At 37.2% G+C, this 24,449-nt stretch overlaps 2 protein-coding genes across 8 annotated transcripts; both read right to left on the reverse strand.

The window, feature by feature from the left end:
* Positions 1-902: 902 nt before the first annotated feature.
* LOC104600756 (putative transcription factor At5g61620) lies at positions 903-3,237 on the reverse strand. The gene is made up of 3 exons (XM_010263880.3): positions 2,685-3,237; positions 1,770-1,966; positions 903-1,669 (listed from the first exon to the last, which is right to left on the reverse strand). The coding sequence occupies exons 1-3, from the start codon at positions 2,992-2,994 to the stop codon at positions 1,229-1,231; spliced, it is 948 nt and encodes a 315-aa protein (XP_010262182.1). The 5' UTR covers positions 2,995-3,237; the 3' UTR covers positions 903-1,228.
* A 2,235-nt stretch (positions 3,238-5,472) lies between these two features.
* On the reverse strand, positions 5,473-21,968 carry LPXA (bacterial transferase hexapeptide repeat-containing protein). 7 transcript variants are annotated; one of them, XM_010263882.3, is made up of 11 exons: positions 21,832-21,968; positions 21,649-21,746; positions 20,726-20,850; positions 20,330-20,438; positions 12,488-12,580; positions 12,266-12,382; positions 12,074-12,157; positions 11,768-11,872; positions 10,731-10,817; positions 10,490-10,623; positions 5,473-5,794 (listed from the first exon to the last, which is right to left on the reverse strand). In XM_010263882.3, exons 1-10 carry the CDS (start codon positions 21,950-21,952, stop codon positions 10,504-10,506), a joined length of 1,059 nt encoding a protein of 352 aa, XP_010262184.1. In that variant the 5' UTR covers positions 21,953-21,968; the 3' UTR covers positions 5,473-5,794; positions 10,490-10,503. The 7 variants fall into 7 exon arrangements, with proteins under 7 accessions (XP_010262184.1, XP_088748860.1, XP_010262183.1 ...); XM_088892734.1 differs by having other exon boundaries at positions 20,330-20,441; XM_010263881.2 differs by lacking the exon at positions 5,473-5,794 and having other exon boundaries at positions 9,633-10,623.
* Between the last annotated feature and the right edge of the window lie 2,481 nt (positions 21,969-24,449).

A 24,449-nucleotide genomic window follows, 5' to 3' on the forward strand; every position in this document is an offset into this window, starting at 1 on the left:
AAAATTGAGTATAGTTTTATTGATGGAAAAAGTTCCTTCTGTCGATTTGGTCGACTGTAACGTCGTTATTGAGTCATATAATTCACAAATTCAGTGGTGTTGCTAATACAAGTTGGACCATTTCTTCGGCTTTGTTGTGTCAACTACAAAAGTTTCAACCCTTTTGGACCAGGACAAATCTGCTTAGCCATGTCATAGTCTATGTCATACTTTGTTTCCTCTCTTGTGCCTGATGTCTTGTTCTTGATTGAAAAGTGTTTTTTGATAAAAGCATTAGATGCCCAGGCCAATGGTTAAAAGAAGAATGAATGCAACTTGTAAGAGGGTATAGTAAAAAGGGGAAGAGCTTCACTGGTTATTGTTTTGACAATCAAATTACCTCTATTACAAATGAAGTACAGCTTCAATTAACTTACAATTCTTTGTAGTCCTTCAAAGATCAGAAAGAGCTCATTAAGATAATTTAGTGAAGTATGGTAAATTTCTATTTTTACAACCCAGAAACTCAAAAGAAGGATTTATTCTTTGTGGGTAGGAAATTAGTTTTAACTTGGTCAGCAGGTGAAGACAGGTTTCAAATCCGTGTATTTAGGATACTTGTGCAACTGAGCAAGTTGGCATGTTCAACTTGGATGGATTGATTGAATGACAGAACAGAAAAGGCATAAGATTAAAATATTTCCTGGTCCTAATTTTCCATGGACACCTTTATTGATGCAACTAGCACTTTAAAGGAATTGAATCTGCTGTGTTCTTTAAGCTCCAAATTGAAGCTAAAGTGGGGAAGACAGAAAAGCAGTTAGGTATTGAGATTTCCTGTGGTGGTAATTGCTAAAGTTTTGTATCTCTGACATCTGTTTTGTTTTTTGGTTGCTGTTTCAGTCAATGAACAGAAACGTGAATGGAGCACAAAACATCATGACTGCATCAAATTGTCGGTTCTCATGACATGTAAATCAATTTAATTACCCATATACAGAGGAACTCTCTTTCCTTGATAAGATCTAGCTACTCCCATTTAAGTGTCATCCACAGTCTGCTCATTCAGACAACAAGACTATTTTCTTTTGGAACATTCTGAGAGTACAACAGTAACAATGTCGTTGAGTGCAAAAGACATTAAAAATGTCCACCTTCAATTGATCACCTGTTCCATCCTCCGTTTCAGCTCAAAAAGGAATAACACTGATAATGGCAACTATTCACTCATGGATTCTGCTAGCTAGAGCTAGATCACACTAATGGGTCCGATTAAAAGGGGACCTGGGGACGATTTACCCTGATCCAGTGGCCTCTGGACAGAAAGTGTGAGCTTTAGATCAGGTGAAGCATTTTGGACAGTGGGGTTTGTTGTGATGGTAGCACTAGGCCCTGCATCAAGTGATTCATATGGTCGAACTGGCATCAAATGAAAGCTTGAAGGAAATTTGGAGAAACTGGTTTCTTGGTCATCTAGCTTGGTGCATTGTTCTAATGGATTAGGGTCTAACAGTGGTTGTAGGTTAGTGTCCTGATAAACTTCATTAAACGAAGCAGCTGTTGCTATGGTAAAGGATGGGGAAGTAATGGGACCAATGGGCAACAATCCACAGGAAACAGAAGGGTCCTTGAGCTTGAAACTGGTAGTGCTAACCTGCTGATCTGCCATACTGCTGCTGCTGCTCTTAACCTGCAAAGTTAAGAAGCAAAAGAGAGGCACAGGACTGGTTTTGACATTGATAACACAGGATCCAATAATGTATAATAGGATTTCAGAATGGTGGATATACCATGTCAAAGAGGCTTGAACGACGCTTCTTCTTGTTGAGAGATGTCTGCCGGAGAAAATATTTCTGGGCATGGCTTGCAACTTGGGTTGGAGTTCTTGTGGTGACGAAGTTCCTTGAGATACCCCTCCAGTCACCCTTGCCAAGCTTCTCAAGCCCAGCTAGAAATGTCCTGTGTTCTTCCTCTGTCCATGGGACTCCTAATCATCCACCATTAAAAACAGTCACACCTCCCAAGTAAAAACGTATTAGTCAAGAAAAATGACAATTCTAACTAATATTATTGACATACAGAATTAAGTTTCTCACTAGCAAATTGACAAATAATGAAGTCTTGTGAAATCAAAAAGGAAACCATCAACTATTAATGGATCCATGAGTGAGGAATTAGAGTTAATTTGGCGCATTTGAGAGTAATTCTGAGAAACCGTCATCATCGCACCAATACCAAAACCATCACGACCAAACAGGAAATTTGAATTAGAAACCACTAGTAAAAGAATAAAACCTCTATTAGAAAACATCCGCACAACCCCATTTACAGGAAAATCCGTTGGAAGGTGTATGGGAGTGTAGAAAAGAAGGCCTAAACATGAAGTAAGACGCCAAAAGCTTCAGGGATAAGATAAATCTAGGTTCTGCTCATGAAAGTCAACGACAGGGAGATTCATGGAAAAGCTTTCAGAAACAAAAACTAGGCTCTGCTCCAATTCCTCAGGAAAATCAACTCAGAGAAGCGCCAGGAGAAGGGGTCGAAAATCTAGAGAACAGAACAGAACAGTTTTACATGATCGTGACATAAAAAAAAAAAAAGTAAACGAGTAATTAAAGTATCCACCTTCCAAAACCAAAGCTATCGCTAACTGCATTGTATGGCGAAACAAAAAGAAGATAAAACAGAACTCAATCCGTGCTCACCCTTCTTCCTCTCTTGGGTTCTGGCAACGAGACCATCCGAGAGATACCCATTGGGGGCTTTATCTGAATTCTCATCGGTGACAACTTGAGACGAAGACGACGAAGAAGAAGCTGATGATGACGAGGCCGATGGTAAGCAATCCATGCTAAAACTCTTCTTCATGGAAAGAGAAGGAGATGAAGAAAGCAAGTCGAGTTGCACACCGAAGAGCCTCAGCCCACCAACGGCGGCGGCGGCACTCCCTCTGTAAGTGGTGCAAGTTCTTGAATTGTGACCTATATTCCCACAGTGTGAGCATTTCCTGCCCATTCTCACTCGGACAAAACTCAAACACGACAGAACTCACCGACACCCACAGCACAAAGAAGCTAGGGAGGAAGAGAGAAAGAGAGAGAGGTCTCACTAACAAGTTATTAGTTCGTTGGTGTATATATGATGAATTGATGATAATGTGTGTGATGGGTGGGGACTGGGGAGTTCAATAAGAATGCAAAATAAGGAAGGAGTATTGGATGGACATAGTTTTTGCGTTGGATATTTTTCCAGCCTAATTGTTTCTTTCTAACTAAAGGAAAAGCTATGTAGAAGACGTACAGAACGTTTCTATGTATGAAAAAGCTAATCCCATACTGCCATTCCTGTAGGTGGGGACCCTTGTGTTATCTATCTTCCTATATATGAATCATCAATCATGGGTATGTGTTATGTATATTTATCTAGTATTTGAGTCCCCACCCATTTAATTTACACCATAAAATTAATTGACTTTGAATTGATGAGAGAGAGAGAGAGATGGAATTAATTTTGAATGGCTTAGGTGGGTAGCTTAAAGAAGGAAGCCAGATTAAAATAGAAAACGAGGATCTAGAAATTTGAAGCTGATCAACCAACAACATTATAAGTTATAATAAGAAATAGGAAATGTTTTAATGCGTCAATACTAAGAAAGTTAAAACATTAATCTGAGTAGATTAGTTTTGATTTTTGAATCATTTGGTTGTCCAAACTCCCTGTCAGTATAACATATATTTATGTAGGGCAAATCGGAGGGTTTGGTTTCAACACTCTATTTTTTTTATGGGCTGCTTGTAGCCAATGAATTTTCACAGAATCCCCCACCCCTTCTTCTTCTTCTTTAATCAAATCAGTCAATATTACCCACCAACTAGTTTATACCTGTCTCCAATACCCAAAATAATGGGCCAAGATCAAGAAGACACCTACCGGATAATGGTGGTTGTTTGGGTGCATCAAATACTTCATTCACTTTGTCCAGTATTCAGAGAAATCCGATCCCCACCCTACAAGGATACAACCCACAAGACAAGTTAATCAAACCAATTTTCTTAGATTCATTAAGATGTTTGGTGTGGGATGGATTTGTCTTAAGCCGTAAATAAAAATTTTGTATACTTGGCATTTATTTCTTGGGAAATAAAACCACACAAGCACAGTTTGACAATTTTTTTGATTCCCCTTATATAAGTCAATACTATCTGGCTCACTATTAATATATGCTATTTAATGGAGGAGGAGAAAAGGAAATTGTTTTCCCATCTAATGTAATATATATATAAATCAATGTATGAATGGAAATTGAAATATATAATTAATAAAAAGTTACTTTTCAGATAGATATCCTTCTCTACTTGCTTTTGGCTTGCTTAGTGGTATTATTATACTTGGCCCCAGCTTGCTAAGTATAATTAGTTTGTGGGTTTCCTAATCCAATGTATCTGAAACACAAGTTGGGAATATTTTAAGTGCCTCTCACTATTTTGTAATCTGGACCAGAAAAGACATCAATTTGCTTATTAAATTCTTACTATCATGGAGTGGAATCTTCCCTAAACAATAGATAAAGAGGAGAGAATGGTGTTTGAGGGGTTTTTTTCTATACTTGTTTGACTTGATTTTTAATTGCTTGTTATGTGAAGTGACTTGTACCATTTATGCAACTTGGGGGTTTTTCTTCTTTAGGCCATGCAATCGCTCTCAGGAATAGTGCAAGGAAAATTCTCTGTATCAATTCTATTCAATGGTTGTTTGCTTTTCATGTTCATTGAAGACTAATGACTTAAAACCAGAGTATATTAATGGTTGATTGACATCTTCATATTGCTCTTAAAATGGTTCCATTCCATAAGATAAACGAAATGCTCATCTGATTAAGCTCCCTTATGGTCGAGTATTTCTTAAGTGATTAATTAACTAATAGTTCTTCCTACCACTAAATATGAAGTTTTCCCATATTTTATTTGGGGTTTCAAATTTGGTGGAAAAGCAAGGTCCACCAGTGGTTCTTTCCCTTGTCATTGCATGACTGCATCTGTGGGGGATCGTTTTAACTTTTCTAAAGTACAGCAGAATATCTGTACTAATGAAGCATTAAATTGAATGAGCATCCGATGATATGGAAATATAGAATCTCTTGCATGGTTTTTGCCTGATTAGGTCAGTATAGTCTGGTTTTAATTTCCCAGTCTGAGTGGAGCATCCGTGGACACATGCATGGTCTTAAGGCTCAGTTTGGAAAGAGTACAAAAGCAAATGTATACAAAATAATATAAAATACAAATTTTTGCACTCTACATATTTCTATTTGTACTCCTTCTAAACTGAGCCTAAAATACTCGTTGCTCCAGGTTCTGAGGCCATGCTTGGCAAGTTTTCCATGTGATCTTCTGGCTTTGATAAGTTCAGAAAACCAAAAATTCAGTATTTTTTTTCATTTGGAAACCAAAAGTTGAAAAAGACCGAAAACATTGATTTTTAGAAAGCTTCAAATGAAATTTTCTAATCTTTTCATGTGATAAATAGCCTCTAAATGTGTTTTTAAAAGTCCGATAGACCAAATTATTTACCAAACGGTCTTTATCTTTAAAGACAATACCCCAAAAGTTCAATATATTGTTTGGACATCTAGACTGTTGGAAAATCTTTCTAAAAAGACTTTCCAAACAACACCTGAATTGGTCAATCCCAATCAGCTTCAAATTCATTGGGGGTGGTCACAAGCTGGACCCAGGTAAGTATCCACCATTCACCGTTCAAAAAGCAAATCAATGGCCATCTGAGTTGTGCTTTGAAAGTGATCATCATTAATTTCCTGTCAAGTTTGGATTGTGTTAATTCAAAGATGGCCTAACATTTCGACAAACCAAATCAAGGACCATTGCCCACCTGTGCAGTATATACGGCAGACACAAATAGTTCTTTACCTAAACATTCGTGGTACATAACCTTCCTCCACACATGCTCCAAACTTATTAAAGCACACCAATTAGTCTATCATAATGTACTCCACCCCATTAAATGATAACATAGTTTTTGTGCTCGTGAATAGTGAATGATTGATCCGCACGAGAGAGAGAGAGAGCATGGATCAAGAGCTGATTAAAGAAACTGCACATGAGGCTGATCCAGAGGATCTTACCCCAAGTATTATCTGTACACATACAGAAACCATTGTAGCTGCTGGTTTTAAAGCCTGCAGCAACAGAAAGGGATGCCATTTTGCCTTGCTACAGTGGGTCACTTGGAACATTATAAATAGTAAAAAGTTTTTTTTTTCTTTCTTTTCTTTATCATAGAGTTTATGGGCATAGAAGTATGTCGCGTAAGGAAGGATCATTGAGAAGAGAAGATCCTTGGTAATCATAGAAAAATAGGGTTAATTAAAGTATGAACATGGTAGGAATAATCCACTAAAAAGGAAGCTCAGAATTGGTAGACAACCACATGGGTCACATTCATACTTCCAAATCCAAGCCCACAAAGCAACAGCCTCAACCACAACCACTACTGAAATGAGGATAGATGGAAGCAAGCATGTGCTTTTAATCTTATTTGCACATTATGTTAGGCCAATTATGTCTTATTATGCCACCAAAGTTGAATCTAAGGACACAAGTAAGTTTGCATCATAACCCATTTTGTAACTTTAATTATTTGTACTAGAATATGTTGCCAAACAACAGCCCATAGAGTCAACTGTGCTAAATACAGTCTATAATGTTAATAACTAATTATACTGCTCTTATCTCCATTTCTTTAGTCCTTATATATATATATATATATATATATAGAAAAAGAGTGTCATCAAATTTTGGCTGTTCAAAACCAGACTTCGCTAAAGGATAGTAATTGTTAAAAAGATGAAGGGGGAGGGGCAAAAGAATAGCTTAATGAGATTGTTAAAACGACTTTTGAAATAAAACGAAATCTTATTTTTCCACTAACAACAAAAAAAAGCCTTGTTTGGATAAACGAACCAGTGGCAAGTTTTTCCACATGTTCTTTCCTCTGTCTCCATTCACTGGTAAACTTCAACTCCCCTTGTCACATTGTTAATCGTTCTTTATAATAAATTGAGAGAGAGAGAGAACTTAGGGCTGAAATGGAGTGAGGGAGTGAGCAAATGGCTGATTCAGAGGGTCCCCAATCCAAAAGATGGTATGGACAAGCCATATCACTATTAAACGTGTTAAGAATTGGGTTGGTCTTGCTTAAGAAACAAAAACAGAGAGGGAAAAAAACAGATTGGGACCTTGCAGTTGGGATACAAAGCCGTCCCTATAAAACCAGTCTGTATCGAATCTTAAGCTTGGTTCACAGGGGCTATAGTTCCGACTGTAGAGCTTCAATCCATCCTATTAATCTCCAAGATTGAAGATCCCAACCCAACAGTTCCAGGCTTTCAGCATAGGAAGAGCCTATAGGCTGCTCCAAAGAAAAATCAAAGACTTCACAATGGTTCAGTGAATTTGAACATTGCTGATATTTAACAAATATTAAAGTACATGTGAAGTAGCATAATCATCTGTGGGAAAAATGGAAGTAAATGTCATTCCCATGATCCCATCAATGAGACTAAGGGTGGCCACGAGCTCGGCTCGAGTAGAAAACAATATATATAATAAAATTATAGAAAATAATATATATAATAAAAATATTATAATTCTTAATTTTTTACAAATAAAAAAAATGTTTTCATATATATTTTTATTTTTATAAAACATTTTTTCTTAAATTGAGCTCAAGCCAAGTTCAAGCTCGAGCTTACGAGTTTTTTTGACTCAAGCCGAGTTCAAGCTCAAGGTTCTAGCTCGAACCGAGCTCGAGCCTTGTACTACCTTGGCGAGCCAAGCTCGAGCCTCGTAATATTCGGCTTGGCTCAGCTCGAATCCACCCCTAAACGAGACACTATATGTACAAGGGAAAGCAGATGTTTTTGCCTCCTTGACAGTTTTAAGTCCCTCAACATTCTCAATACAGTGCACATAGACACTAGGAAAGGGAAATTCTATCTGCCGGATTCCTGTTCTCTCCAAGACAAAAAGATAAGGAATCCTCACAAGAAGCCATAAAGAAGATATTTGCCTCTACCCACCTTCGATCCGAAGACAATACCCATCAGGCAGTTATGATCAGTTCTGTAGCGACTCTATGGAGAAAAGTAGACTGGATGGTATTTGCAAACCTAGAGGGCAACAAGCTACTAGGCTTTGGCAAGTCTAGGAATATAAGCTACGAATCTGTTTGTGGAGGAAGATCGATACTTTACTAGTTTATTTACACGGCCATTATTCTTTTTTTTTTCTATACAAAATTAGATCTTGTAGTGTGGCATGGAGAAGTTGTCCAAGGCAAAAGAGAATGTAATGATTAGTGATTATAATCCCTACCTAAGCTGGGATCATTAATTTGGATGTTCACAACAACTAAGCACCGCAGGTAGAAAAAGAGGAAATTCATAAAAGGCCAGTAAGATTCAATGAACTCGAATCGCTTGTATAGACCAAGAAAACTAAGTACCTCTTGCTCTTTTGATTCAAGCTGCAGCCTTGGTATTCCCCTGAAATGATTTTTTTTTTTTTCTTTTTGTTGATAGGTATTCCTTTAAATGATATTTTATAATGTATGTGATGTTAATAAGGAAAAGAAGGGTGTCAAGACTTAAGAGCCATGATAGTAAAACCAAGCTTCACTTAACAATGGATTCCATAAGGCTGGCGCACTTCCTTTATGAACAAGGATAATCTTTTTTTCCTTAGTCCTTACTGTTTTGTAATTGATTCCCAGAGATTTAAGGGGTGTTTGACAACAAACTTGGATCTCCCGGATCTCCTATAACCAAAAATTGTGCACATTGCATCTAGCCACACAATGGAAATATCTTCCACACATGTATTAAATTCATGGGAGAGATGTTCCCAATGTGCGGCTGGATTCTCATGATTGCAGTGTATACAGAGTTTTTACTTGCAGGGGACCCCATCGCTTGGTTGGTTTCAAAAACAAAACCAACCATGTTGTCCAACACCCCCTTAAATGCTGATGCTGACATTTTATCTCAGAGAGGCATGGCTAAGGCCTTATGTACGACAGCTCTTTTTCCTTCCCATTCTTTCTCTTGATGATCGGGCTGCAATTTTGCTGATGTGGTGGTTGTTTTTGTTTTCAAAAGCAATGGGGGTACTGACATTTTAGGGTATGGCAAGGGCATTGTGTACAACGATAGCTCTCCTTTTCCCTCCCATTCTTTTTTTTTTAAATAAGTTAACTGATTTCATTAAAAGAAAGAGGGGGTATGCATATAAGTTCTCAAATTGTTGACAACCAAATACCAAATTTTAGTCAGGAGCAAAGGAAATGCCTATAGGTTCCTATAGGTATAGGGGGTTGGTCAAGGGGTGATTACTTGGTTTAATGGTAAAATCTGGGACTGGCATCCATGAGAACTGAGAATTCAAGTCTGAATACGGCCATTTTGTGCCAAAGAAAAAATAAACATAGGTTAGGACTGTACCTAGTCTACCCCTCCAAGGCCCAGAGCTGGGACCAACATTGGGTAATGGCCTTTTCTTATAGGGGTTGGTCAGACCTAATTCATGCTAAAAAAACAAGAAAAGAAACTAAACTGCTCATGGACTTAAACAACTGTGAAAGGATAAAAGGATAAAGTCCCATGATCAGAACCCAATAGAAAAGTACAAAAATCATGAAAATGCCCCTGCTGCTGAAAAACCAAAGAAGATACAGATGATGCCCACAAAAAAGTGTATGCCAAGCTTCATACTTCCTTAATGAAATATATCCTTAGTATCCCTTTTTCCACAGCCCAAATCATGATTTTTTTATCTTCTTCAACCACTAAGTTGGACAAGAAAAGCTTCTTTGCCCACTCAAGATCTTGAAAGCAAGAACCCTGGTTCTAATGGAATATCCCAATACTAATAGGAACTTCTAAAATCTGAATAATTTAACAATAAACTTCCCCTCTTTCTCTTTCCCTCCCTTTCCTCACAATGAAGTGAAAGATTCCAAAATTTAACCTATACCACCATGTTAAGATCTTTTCAATGTAAGGCACCTGAAAGGTCACCCTCCTCCCACTCTTTGATGACTTCGATCATAATTGAAGACTCCTGCTTCTACATCTCTAAATATTCTATGGTAAAAAAAGTTACAAGAGATCTAAAAACGGGAAAGGAAGTCATAGCACAAAAACATCCTTAGAACAATCTGAAAAGCAAAAATGACAAAAAAAAATAACCACCTTTTCTGAACAAGGTATTGTATTGATCATGCATACTTGCATAGTAGGCATTACTTGACTACTTTTGAAAACTGTAAGCCTAGGGATCTCCAATCAATCATAAATCCCCCATAATTAAGGTGCAATTTTGGCTAATTTGAAGGACCATTCATCAGAAAAAAATGAAATATTATAGTACACAGTAAGAATAAAATAAAACAAAATAAATACATCTGACAGTGAACAAAAATAATAGCAACTCACTATAACTGTGGCCTTCAGGAGCCACTCCAATGTCTGAACTTGCAAATTCCACGGCGTGTTTCGTCAAAAGAGTCACGAATAGATTGCACCATAGAGCGTATAACGGGAAAGCTGGATAATTCTTCATTATGCTCCTGCAAAAGTGGCTAGTCATCCTCTTTTTTCTTCTTTTTCCTTTTCTGTTGGGTGTTTGTATGTGTGCACATGCAAAAGTAATCAAGTACAACAGAAATGTGATTACCAATTCTTTGAGGCGGTCTTCAATTCCCCCCAACTTTGCATCTTTGGGGATGAATATCTTTTGATAAGCCTTCCTCATGCTCTTAATCTAGAACATTTGTCATAAGGAACATATCCTTAATGTTATAACATTTCATAAATAATTCAAAAATAAATACCAAGTGGTAAGTATTCTCTTAGCACACATGAACTTAAAATAATGAACCACCAGGTAGGCTAAGAAAAGAACAGAGATTCACCAAATTCTACTCAACGTCATTGGATATGTTGTATTCAAATAAGAAGTTTCAAGAAACAGACAAGTTTGGGTAATACCAGTATATTAGCAATCAACTTAACCACCAATTATGCATTTCCTTCTCTTAATGTATTATTTATAGAAGAGATATGGCCTTGCATATTTTGTTGCCACAAAAGAAAGTGTTTTCTCAGGTTACATGACAAAATTTTATAAGTTTGTTCACAAATCGCAACCATATAAAACACAAAGACATGAAAAATGTAACCCATATAACATATATGTATGAATACTATTACCAGTAAAGCCATCATTCATACCAAATTTTCCTGTTAATCATTCAAATATATATAATCTAAGTTCTCCTCAGGATGCATAGAACTGTTCTTCAAAACTTCTCATTCCTTGTTGATTATTCTGATTTTCTCATATTCAGAAGATTCTTCATAAGATTCCCTTTGGGTTTCAGGCTAACCATGTTTATACATGTAAATATGTGTATTATATTAATATATTAAGATGAAAATAGAAAGTTGAAGAGAAGAACGAGGAAGGCTAGCCAAGATACAGGAATAAACAAGGTGGATAATAGAAAGAATTCTTTCTTATTTGGATTCTTTACTTGAATTCTGGAAAAATATAATCCCAAATTTTCAATTTCAAGGCATTTCAAAACCAAACTTTAAAACCTTGACTTTATTAATATTTATTAGCATCAGTAAAAAAAAGAACATTATAGCATCGTTAAAAGTGTTAACCAACAAGAAAGTGTAAAAGAAAGTATTCGACTAATAACCAACCTCTTCTGCTGAGAATCCACAACGTCGTAAACCCTCCAAATTTAAGCCACGAAGCTCTGCTCTTTCTCCAGACACCATCATGTACCTCGGAACGTCTTGTGAAACCTTTGGGAGTAAATGGTTTTTTGAAATTATGCAGAAGATAATATAACTCAGAGAGGACTTGACAATGAATATAATTCCTTTTTTTCCAATTCAAGTAGAATTCTTGCCAATTATCAAGCCAAAATACAAGGTAGTGCAGAATTTCATGAAACTTCAGTATACAACAAGAATAACTAACTAGAGACCTGAAGATGCACATACCACAGAACCACCTCCGATGAAAGAAAAAGAACCAATATGACAAAATTGATGAACAACAATGGCTCCAGCAGTGTGGGTATAGTCCTACATAAAGACATTGAACCATCTTTAGGTACAATCGTACAAACACTCTCCCAGGAAAAACTAAATAGAGTAATGTGATCCCATAAATGAAAGGACAAGAAAACATACTTCAACTACAACATGCCCTGCAAAAAGAGTATTATTTGCAAAAATATTGTTGTTACCCACTTTGCAGTCATGTGCAATATGACAAGACCCCATAATAAGATTGTTGTCACCAATAACCTAATAATAAAATGCCAATGACCATAAGAAAATTGTAGAAGTTGAAAAACAAAAGTTCTAAAGTTGAGACTTGGGAATTCATCAATTAACGTCACCCTTCCATACAGTTCTTTCACTTGATTTTGAAGATCGGTGAATTGATGTATACTCTCTAATATCATTGTTGTCTCCAATATCAAGAAAGCACTCATCCCCTGGCTAAAACAGGAGAAGAATAACCATGAGAACTGCTATCCTGCTTCCAAACTAGTTATATATGCTTCTCAATTGAAAAAATAATATTGTAATCATTTTTGAAAGCACGTACTGTAAACAGGTGATCGCATAAGGAATGAAATAAACGAATAGAAATTGTACTTGAAATTACAATCTAGAAAGTTCTCATAGACCTTATCCCAGTCTATATCCAATCTAAACTGACAATGGACCCTTCATCATAAGTGCTCCAGAAAGGAGAAAGGGCAAGAGTGAAAAGAAGACGACTGTTTCATGATCGCAGGAAGAGATTATATGACACTATATAATATTCTTTTCCTATAAGCTTTTATATAAAGATTGGCAAGATATAGTACATTTTTGGATTCTCACCTTCCACACTTCCTTTTATTACTTTTTTTCCTAGTACATTTGTTAGTCAAGATTGCACTTCAAAGAGATGGAGTACCATAAATGACATTTGTAATCTGGTTTCATGTGACACTAATGATGAAGTATCACGCTGGTCCTTGGTACATAAAACCAAATCAAAAGAAAGCAACATAGAGTAGGAGATAGACCAGTAAGATATTTAGGATCTAGGCGCAGATTATATTTGAAAAGCTGTTATTAATGCTGATGTGGTGCATCTGGGAAGAATGCAATAGAAGAGTATTTGAGAACAAAGTCACCTCCTTTGAAGACCTTGGGGGAGGATTCACTCCATTCTTTACTCATGGATGCTGAACCATAAGATATTTAAAGGCATCAATTACAGAGGTATCAGCAGGAATCTCTTGGAGGATTCTTCAAACCTCACATTTTGAGCCTCCTACTAGGCCTATCCTAAGCCCCAGTCCTCTACTGATTTTAAACTCCAGTTTGATGGCAGCTGCATGGACTCCCTAGGCTCCCCAAATACTGCTGGTATGGGTGGAGTCATTCTCAAATCTGAAGGTGATATGACGTGGGGATTTAGTGGGCCTATAGGACAGGTTGATTCTATAGAAGCATAAGAACTCTATCAATGGGCCTTACAGCGGCTAGTCCCTACCTATCACTTCTTTGTCCATTTAAGGAGACTCAAGGAATACAATTGGTTGGGCTAAAAGCACAGGCTTTGGTCCTTGGGGACTAACTCATCTTATCAAATGAAATTAGTGAGGTAATTGTCAGGAGACTGTTATTTGCCGAAGTATAGTACCGCAGGGGTACTCTTGTAATTTTCTTCTTTTATTTTTTTATGTTCTGTCGCCCTAGTATATATATCAAAGCTGGAGCCACCAGCAGTACCTTTTTGGCTCTCAGTTCTCTCTTCTCCCTTCTTCTCTCTCTCTCTTCTCTCTTCTTCCATTCTTCTCTCCTGCATAACATGGTATCAGAGCGGGACTATCAGATCTGAAAAGAGAAGTGGAGTGAACAGTTTTTTCTTCACACCAGATTTCCAAATCTGCCGCCCTCATCTGCTGTTCGGCTGATTGAAGATCTCACGCACTGAAGTAACTTTTCTCTCTCTCCTCCTTTTTTCTGGTCATGTGAAGGCAGAACCTGTACTAGGTCTGCTGATTGGATGTGAGGTGATCAGCACCTCTTTCTTTCCTTTTTTGTGGGGTCAGATGATCCCTGTAAAACTGTAGGTCGTGAGGACCTTTTGTGTGCTGCAACAGCAGCTTTTATGGTGAAATAAAGGTCAGAAAGTGACCTGTACTTGCTGTAACAATTTTGGGTGCTGCAACAGCAGCTTCTATGGTGAACTGAAGGTCAGAAAGTGACCTGTACTTGCTGTAAAAGTCGTCATGTTGATGTGTAGGTCAAGAGATGACTTGTATGCACTGTGGCAACACTTGTGTTGATTCTGTAGTTCAAGGGATGACCTGTTAGTGCTGTAACAGCACCTGTGCTTTTGCAGAAAGAGGTTTTCCTTTCTCCCTCAGCGTTAGAATTTTTTTAAGGCTGTGTACCCCATTTAAGAGTGTTTTTTCTGAATCTGAAATCATGAGTGGTGAAGATTCTGCTACATCTAGTGTTTCCTCAATGCCGAATGGAATGAGTGGGGGTGTGGACCTATCATTTACCATGGCTGTTATTCCTCTCAATGGCTTAAATTATTTAGAGTGGTCAAGAGGGATCAAACTATACATCACTGCAAGGGGAAAGATAGGTTATATAAATGGGAAAATACAGAACCCAATTCTGGTAGTGCTGAATATGACAAATGGAACCAGGAAAACAGCATGATCATGTCTTGGCTTTTAGTGTCTATGCAACCTCAAATAAGAAGGAATTTTATGTGGGCTGAAACGGCAAATGAGATCTGGGAACAAGCCAAATCAACCTATTTTGAATTGTGTCACTATGCAAAAATCTACCAGTTACAGGCAGAACCGTCCACTTGTAAACAGGGGGAGAGGTGTCTATCTATGTACTACTCAGACTTGACCTCAGTCTAGAAGGAATTAGACCATTATCAGAATGTGGACTGGAAGTGTGATGAAGATGCAAAACTGTACAAAAAACTTGTTTCCCAACAGATAGTGTTCGCTTTCCTACATGGTTTGAACCCTACATATGAATCTATCAGAGTCCAGATCCTAGGTAGCAAGGATCTTCCATCCGTCCAGGAAATTTATGCTCTTGTACAATCAAAAGAAAGCAGAAGGAATTTGATGAACAATTCTGGAGGAGATGCAGTTGTGTTGACAGCAAAAGGGAGTGTTACTACCGGTGGGGGAAATACCTTTAAGAAGGGGGATTTTCAGAAAAAGATGGATGACAAGGACAAAATGTGGTGTACTCATTGCCAGAAACCCTGACACACCCGAGACATGTTGGGATCTTCATGGAAAGCCGAAATGGGCTCAAGATCTGAATAAGAAGCAAGGTTCAAATATGAATAAAAAGTCAGGACAGCAAGATACAAGAAAACATACTATGGCAAATATGGCTACTCAGAGAATTAACCCCCCATTACTACTTTGACTCAAACACATGCCCCTGGATCTAACCCAAAGGAGGATATTATAAATTCCTTCCGTGACCATTTAGAGCTCTATGGTAGAGCAATTCGTCAGATGGATACTCCTCCCTCAACTTCATTTGCGTCTACATCAGGTAACTCTGCCACAGCTTTCCATGTAGCATCTCATACCCTTGACACTCCTTGGGTTATTGATTCTGGAGCGTCTAAAACACATGACTGGTAAGTCCTCTTACTTTCAATCCTATCACCTCCTTTCTGGAAGAGACAAGGTGAGACTAGCCGATGGATCATATTCTACCATAGCTGGTCAAGGAACCATTTCTCTTCCTTTTGGTCTTACCTTGTCTAATGTTTTACATGTCCCAAAATTTCCCATTAATTTGTTCTCTATTAGTAGTATTACTAATTCCTTAAACTGCTCAGTAACATTTTTCTCTTCTCACTGTGTGATTCAGGATCTGACCTCGGGGAAAATGATTGGTAGATGATGTATAGTGGATGGGCTTTACATGCTGGAGAATAAGGCTGGTCTTCAAGTCAAAAAGTCTAAGAGTCAATCTTGTAAGAGTCAGGTCTATTTATGGCATAGTCGTCTTGGTCATTTATCTTTTGAGTCTTTAAAAGTTGTGTTTCCAAAATTGTTTAAATTAGTGTCAGTGTTAGAATTTACTTGTCAAACTTGTCAATTGAGTAAGCAATGTAGAACTCATTTTTCTTCAAAGAATAATAAATCCGAATCTCCTTTCCACATTATTCATTCTGATGTTTGGGGCCCTGTTACTTTACCATCTAAGAGTGGCTACAAGTATTTTCTTACCCTTATTGATGATTACTCCAGATATACATGGGTATATCCCATGCGGACAAGGGATGAAGTACCTAAAATTATCCAAGATTTCCAGCAGATGATCTTCACCCAATTTCAAATTGAAATCCAAATCTTTCAATCGGACAACGCCAAAGAATATTTTCATAGTGATCTCACGAAATTTTTTGCTTCACGTGGCTCACTTCACCGTAGCTCTTGTTCCCCAACACCACAACAAAACGGTGTTGCTGAAAGAAAGAATCGACACCTTCTTGAAGTGGCCCGAGGGTTACTATTCCATATGAATGTCTCAAAATGTTTTTGGCTTAAGGTTGTCCTTTGTGCTACCTACCTTAGGTGGTTAGAGTACAAAGCCCCACATCAGCTTCTTTTCCCTAAGGCTCATCTTCTTCGCATTCCTCCCCGTGTGTTTGGGTGTCGTTGTTTTGTTCAAAATTTGTCACCCACTCGTGGCAAATTAGATCCTCGTGCCATTCCTTGTATTTTCTTGGGGTACTCCTTCACTCAGAAGGGATACCAGTGCTTTGATCCTGTCTCTCGGAAATTTTATGTTTCTATGGATGTCTCATTTTTGAAAGTGAGCCTTTCTTCCCTGTTTCTCCTCAGGGGGAGTGTAGGAATGGAGGAGAAACTAGTTCAGCTCCCTCCTCTTCCTAATCCTCCTCCCTTTCGTGTCTTCTTTCGTCGTCACAAAGGCCAACCATGTTCAAGAGATATGGGGCACCTAGAAGTTGTACCACCAATGCCATCAGACTCTTCGAAAGCAGATCATACCCATTCAGGTACATTGGTCCCTATTGATGCTCCTGACCCTATTGCCATTAACACTTTTGTTGCTAATGACCTTGACCTTCCTATTGCTCATCGGAAAGGTATTAGATCTTGCATCACTAAACACCCAATTTCCCACTTTGTTTCCTATGAAAACATTTCACTCTCCTTTCGAGTCTTTCTCTCTTCCATTGATAGTGTCCCTATCCCTAAGAATGTGGCAGAAGTTCTTTCAGTACCTGAATGAACAGATGCTATGAAGGAAGAAATTAATGCATTACATAAAAATGGCACATGGGAACTTGTAGATCTTCCTGAAGGGAAAGATCCAGTTGGATGTAAATGGGTTTTCATGGATAAACATGATGTTGCGCGATCTGACTACTCCCTGCTGGAGGATGATCCGACTTCCAATCGGGCAGCGAGCTAGGTGAATCTGCAAGACAGCGGATCAAAGAACCCGAGGTGGCTAACCCGGCGAGGTCACTCCAATGCTTAAGTTAGTGTACTGTGGTGCGAGCTGAAAGCTTTGAGAGTTTGAGAGCTAGAGAGTAGAAAAATCACGCGTACCTTGTGTCATTGGGGTTGGTGCCTTTATATAGTTGAGCTCTCGTGGGTTCCGCGGATCGGTTCCGGGATCTTCGTCCTGAGGGAATCCGTTTCCGCTTTAATTGGGGAGTAACGTATCAATTAATAAGGTTTATCAATTCCGCCCGATCCGGGTGGGGAGAAGATTAGGCCTACCGTTACGCGACGTGATCCCGTAAGGTTCGGAGTCTACTGGAGAAACTTCCAGAGTCGTTACGTGGCGGTTCGGGTTGATAGCCCCGAGCTGACACTTCGATTCTTTAGTTCCGAACTGGATTGAATGCCGAGGTGACCCTGCGCCGCGGTGACTCCGTGCCGAGGTGACTATGTGCCGAGGTGACTAAACACCCGAGCTCAAACGTTGCGAACTAATCTTGCTAAGCTGAGTTGTCATCCCTTAGTTAGGTTGTATCCACGTGTCCCCTTCTCGCTAGGTCGTGCCAAATCACCCTTCATCAAAACACAAGGCCGATGGCACCGTGGAACAGTATAAAGCTCGTTTAGTGGCAAAGGGGTTAACACAAGTGTATAGAGTAGATTATGCAGAAACTTTTGCACCTGTTGTTAAGATGAACTCCATTAGAGTCATTTTCTCCCTTGCTGCTAACCTTGACTGGGATCTACATCAGCTTGACATCAAGAATGCCTTCCTAAATGGTGACCTTGAAGAGGAAGTATACATGGTTCAACCCCCTGGTTTTCGGGCTCAAGGTAATGAACAGAAAGTGTGCAGGCTAAAGAAATCATTATATGGGTTGAAACAATCACCAAGAGTCTGGTTCAACAGGTTCCATGTAGTAGTACAACAAAGAGGATACAAGCAGTGTCAGTCTGATCACACATTGTTTGTGAAGAGAGGGGAAGGGCAAATTGCAGCACTGGTAGTATATGTTGATGGTATAGTTATCACTGGTGATTGGAATGATGAAATTCAGAAGTTGAAGAATTTTCTTGCTACCCAATTTGAAGTGAAAGACCTAGGTCCTCTAAAATACTTCCTTGGGATTGAAGTGGCCCACTCACAAAGGGGTATCTTCATTTCCCAAAGAAAGTATGCCCTAGCTCTACTCCAAGATACAGGAAAACTAGGAGTAAAGCCAGTTGATTCCCCTATTGATCCCAACCACAAACTAGGTGACTGTCAGGGTGAATCCATCAAGGATGTGAAACTGTTCCAGAGACTTGTAGGAAGACTGTTATATCTTTCTATGACTCGACCAAACATAGCTTATGCAGTGGGTGTTCTTAGCCAGTTCATGCATGCCCCTAAGACTATCCATCTTGAAGCAGCAGAAAGAGTTCTCAGATATCTTAAGAAGTTCCCAGGTGCAGGCTTGTTATTCCAAAAGCATGTACATTTGAAAGTTTAAGTGTATACTGATGCAAATTGGACAAGATCCCTAAATGACAGAAAGTCAACTAGTGGCTATTGTACCTTCATAGGAGGTAATTTAGTTACTTGGAGAAGCAAAAAGAAGAATGTAGTAACTAGATCTAGTGCTGAAGCTGAATACCGGGCAACGTCTCATGGTGTGGCTAAAAAATTTGTTGGGTGAATTGGGTTTTCCAGTTGACGGACCTATGACACTATTCTATGATAACAAAGCAACCATAAACATTGTTGCTAATCCAATGTTGCATGATAGAACTAAACACATCAAAGTCAACAAACACTTTATCAGAGAAAAGGTCGTCACAGGGGAAGTGTGTACTCCTTATGTCAGCTCTGAAGATCAACTTGCAGACATCTTTACAAAAGGGTTGCACCACTCACGGCATCATGATTTATGTGACAAGTTGGACATGATTGACATTTATGTCCCAACTTGAGGGGGAGTGTTAGAAGACTGTTATTTGTCTAAGTATAGTACTGCAGGGGTACTCTTGTAATTTTCTTCTTTTATTTTTTTATGTTTTGTCGCCCTAGTATATATATCAAAGCTGGCGCCGCCAGCAATACCTTTTTGGCTCTCAGTTTTCTCTTCTCCCTTCTTCTCTCTTTCTCTTCTCTCTTCCATTCTTCTCTCCTGCATAAAAGTAATTTCTCATATGAATTGCCACATTAGGTGGATCCCAAGGGAATTAAATTCTGTGGCAGATGAATTGGCTAAATCAAGTGGGGGAAGGATTTTTTTTGTAAAGTAATAATACATTACTCATTTAAAGTTTGGGTCGTCTTCTTGTATTTTTGGTTTTTTGTCTTGACTGTACATCCTATTGCGTATGCTTTTCCCCTTTCCTTTGGTTTTCAATCCTCTTCCTTGAGAGAGAGAGAGAGAGAGAGAGAAAGAGATCACTACCATGATTGGATTTCCTAGTTCGGTTCCACTGGAATTCCCACCAGTAATCCATCAGTAAGGTATGGTAGTACCAACAAGAGAAAAAAAAAGGTCATTACCCAATGTTCATCCCATCTACCTACAGTCTTGGGGTTTTGGAAGGGGTGGACTGGATATGGACCTAACTTTTGGTTTTTTTACTTTTATTTTTGCACAAAGTGGCTGCTCTCAGAAACCTGCTGTAAAATATGAGTTCATCTCCATTGATGAACATGGCAGAATTAACCACCAAACATGGACCTAACCTTATATTTCATATCCTGGCACTTCACACCAATCACTGCATGATGTCCTATAATGTTATTGCATCCAATGGTTGTGCGCCCTGGAAGATCTTCTCCAACAATAGCACCACTGCTTGACAAAGTTTCAAATAGAGAACAAAAAGTCAGGAAAAACACTAAAAGAAAAATTCGCTAGCAGGGTTGTTCATACTAAGAAAATTTCTTAAAAACTAAAAGGAGAACTTATGTTGGAAAACAATGCTACAAGGAAAATTTTGTTACTTTGCTATATGAAACATTATGCAGGACAGAAGTTACTTGAAAAGCACACATGTTTAAAAACAAATGCAATCTTTGTATGGGTATAAACAAGAGAAAAAAAAAAAATAGAAACTTGAAGCAATATCACACACTCACGTCAAAACAGTACAATTATCCCCCAACTCTGTATCTCCAAAAATATGGCTTCCAGGATATAATTGGCAAGCATTCCCAACTTTTGCATATGACCCAACCGTACAAAAGGGACCAATTGAAACACCCTGAAAATAAATAAAGAAAAACAATGACTCCTGTTTTCCTTATAGGTAGGTAGGATATAGACAGAACCTTGACAGAAACAGGCCTGTTGAGAATATCAAATTACAATTCATGTCAAAAATTTCATAGAAACGAATAAACAAAAAATAACATCCATGATAGTGGTGATAATTATCAAAAAAACAATGATGGTGGTGGTGGTGCATTAACCAATCTGATTGACACAAGCTCACCCTTCCATTATCATTAATCAAAATACTTATTTTTCAAAGTCAAACACTTGAAATCTATAGTTTCCTACTATAAATAAGGCATGAAGCAAACCAATACAAAAGTCAAGTACTCAAGTGTTATACCTCACCATAACCCGCGGGCCACGCCGACCAAATCCATCATTTATTTTCTTATTTTCCTATATTAAGCAAAAAAGAAAAAAAGAAAGAACCAATACGAAAGGATAACCGCAGGAACATGAATCAATTTTCGTATCAGTACTTCCTGGTTTAACTTTCATTAACAGTGGCTCTCAAGAGATGAACGATGAATTTCGGATTTTGAAGTTCTCTAAAGCAAATGCACAAATGAAAAAAATAAAAAATAAAAAAAAAAGAAAAGAAAAGGAAAGAAAAGAGTTTGCTTTTTTACAAGAGACCACTCAACCTTGAATAATTCGATAAAAAAACAGACCAAAACAATTTATATTGTTAAAGTTAATTGCCATATCGAATTTGAAAAAAAAAAATAACAATAATAAAAGGTTGAGAATAAAACGGAAAAGCACAACTTAGATAAATAAGTACCTGACCAAGAATGGCTCCGGGATGTACAACCGCTGTAGGGTGAATGAAAATAGGCTTCTTATCCAACAGATCTTCGCATTTCTTCTCGTCCGGAGCATCTGCATAGTTAAACGCCGGGATGAGCAGACTTGAAGAGAGAGAGAGAGAGAGAGAGAGAGAGAGAGAGAGAGAGGATGTTCGGACTTGTAAGCGATCGGGTGAGTCGTTGCAGTGTAAGCAGCCGTAGAGAGGAATTGAAGGGCTTGAGAAGGAGTGAGGCCATGGCGCCAGCGGGTTTCAAAAGTTCAAAACCCCCCAACCCCATGCCTCCCTTGAAACAAATAACATGTGTTTACATTCAATAACTTAACTAATAATAATATTTAAAAACGATAATTTTATAAATTAATGGAATAAATAACCTATCAATCTATATTTATATCAAAAAACATTTTTTATCTCAAAAAATTTATAGAAAGTATTAAAAATAGAATAATTATTTTAATATTTAAAATTTATATATTTGCACATGATAAGTGTCTTAAAATTATTATATATGTATATAAATTATTAATTAATATTTTAATTTGCACTAGTTAACAACATATTATTATTTACGAAAATAACTACATTGTTTGCAAAATAATCAAAAATATAACATTAAATTGAATATACCAAACCCATTAATCTACATTTTATCAAAAAATATTTTAGAAAATTTGTAAAAATACAAATGTTAATAACAAAATAATTATTATAGTAATTAATAATCATGAATTTTTATATGATATGCATCTTAGAAATTCTAATAGATTTAATATATCTTAAGTTAAGATTATATATTTTTATAAATTATTAATTGATATTTTAATAATAAAAATATATTAATTGATATTAAGATTATATATTTTACATATATTTTGTTTACAAAAATAAAAATATTGTTTATCAAACATTTGAGAATATAATATTTTTTGATTTTTTTGTTAATGTTAAAAGTAAAAATACCAAAATAGAAAATAATTAAAATATAATAGTTTAATGTTTTTTTTGTCTTGGACTTAGATAGAAAATAACATAACAATGGATTTTGTGCATGTATTATTTTGTAAAAATATATATAATATGTGTCTTGGACTCTTGATTGATGCATTGTCAATAAAATTGTAGGTTATATATGCATCTTGCTATAGATACATAGGATATTTTACATTATTGTAAATATCCTATGTATTTATACATTATTTGTGGCTACTTTGACCTTAAATTTAATGTTATTAATGTACTTATGGAATTTGTGTGTGTTTTGCTAGCACATCCAATTATTTCCCTATTTATATGTTTTCAAAGTGTATATATATTTGCATCTAAATTGTCTGATATGATACCAGATACTGATATTTTGATCATTACTTCCTTCTTGCTTGTGTCGTTATGTGGTTCCACACTAGTCTTGTTTGATGGAATAGTTCAACCATTTTATTGGCTGGTGGTTTGTGATGACAAAGGTGCGATTAAATCCCAGGTTTCTAGGTTTGGGTTTTATTTCACAATCTCACAAAGAAGATTCGGGTCTTAGGTTAGCTCATTTAAGTGAGAGTATTGTTCTAGATGTGGATTGATACCAACTTGAGACTTGACCTATAGTTATTTATTTAGGGTTGCATCAAATTGGGTAATTGTAGGGATGGAAAAATGTATTTGCAAAAATTGACCTTACCATTTTGCCATCCCTACAATCCAAACCCTATGGAAAAATTCATGTTGCTGGAAAGACATGATAATGGAAGAGCTTTGACAAATCAAACCACATGACACTTTTATGGTATTGATTGATTGGTTACAAGTTCTTTAGGTATCATAGTTGAACCTTAACTTTATTTAATACATAATTTATAATATTAATTAATTTTCATCACCTAATTAACTCAGTTAGGAGATAACTACTACTATTAAAAAGACATGATGCCAAAAGATCTTTGATCAATCAAAACCCCCTCTATAAATTTTAATGAATACCACCTTAAATGAGTTGGAATAATATCATTGGGCTATTAATGATATCATGTACCCATGTTAAATATAATTGAGTACCACAAAGGCATGATAACAAAAGCAAGTACTTGTGCTAAATATAATTAGGTATTAGGTAGCATAAGATCAAAACCCAAACTTTATAGGATTTTGATAAGTGGGTCTTATTAGGGTTGAGATGGGACAAGTACCTAAGAATTCCCACAAAATTGTCATCCCTAGGCATTTGGATTGGTGCAACTCTAATTGATTGGACAAATCTCTTAAAGTACCCATAAGTTTGAGGACATTGGCTAGCTCTATTCCTACTGTTTACATATTGTCTTAATTTACCCTTAAGTTTTTTAATAATTGACCAAATCCTTTCCTTGAAAAGATGTAAAGGATTATTTTACTCATCATTCTTCTTTAAATTTTTAAAATAAAACATTTGAATAATGCCTTGTGACTCTTCTTGTCTTTCCAAAGGAGAAAACCCTAAAAACTAGAACAACCTCCCCACTCCCGGCAACCCCATCCACCCTTCCGACAATGAACAATGACCCGGTATGGTCCCTCTTTGATCCCATTTATTGTAATCAATCAATACATGCAAGGGTTGAAAAATCAATTGGCGTTCCTATCCTTTTTTCTCTGTACTCCTAAGAATTTGTTTCATGTCTATCGACGTATTGTTGGTGTAGATTTATGAGCTCCCCACTGAAGTTGCATGTGGGTTTTCATGGCCATCCGATTGAATCATGATTCAAGTTCTCAATGATTCCACAGATCCAACCATCAAGGTGCCC

This window comes from Nelumbo nucifera, chromosome 8 (genome assembly GCF_055504915.1).
Source record: "Nelumbo nucifera cultivar China Antique chromosome 8, China Antique-T2T, whole genome shotgun sequence".
Classification (NCBI taxonomy): domain Eukaryota; kingdom Viridiplantae; phylum Streptophyta; class Magnoliopsida; order Proteales; family Nelumbonaceae; genus Nelumbo; species Nelumbo nucifera.

What these genes read in the sequence shown, in the direction of transcription:
- LPXA (XM_088892734.1), bottom strand. Translation starts at nt 21,952, where the DNA reads ATGGGGTTGGGGGGTTTTGAACTTTTGAAACCCGCTGGCGCCATGGCC. An exon ending in CAAAATCAAGTGAAAGAACT is followed by an intron (nt 12,383 to 12,487) that starts GTATGGAAGGGT and finishes TTTTATTATTAG; the next exon opens with GTTATTGGTGACAACAATCT. An exon ending in TCATCGGAGGTGGTTCTGTG is followed by an intron (nt 11,873 to 12,073) that starts GTATGTGCATCT and finishes TTACTCCCAAAG; the next exon opens with GTTTCACAAGACGTTCCGAG.
- LOC104600756 (XM_010263880.3), bottom strand. Translation starts at nt 2,994, where the DNA reads ATGGGCAGGAAATGCTCACACTGTGGGAATATAGGTCACAATTCAAGA. An exon ending in AACCCAAGAGAGGAAGAAGG is followed by an intron (nt 1,967 to 2,684) that starts GTGAGCACGGAT and finishes GTGGATGATTAG; the next exon opens with GAGTCCCATGGACAGAGGAA. An exon ending in GTTCAAGCCTCTTTGACATG is followed by an intron (nt 1,670 to 1,769) that starts GTATATCCACCA and finishes TTAACTTTGCAG; the next exon opens with GTTAAGAGCAGCAGCAGCAG.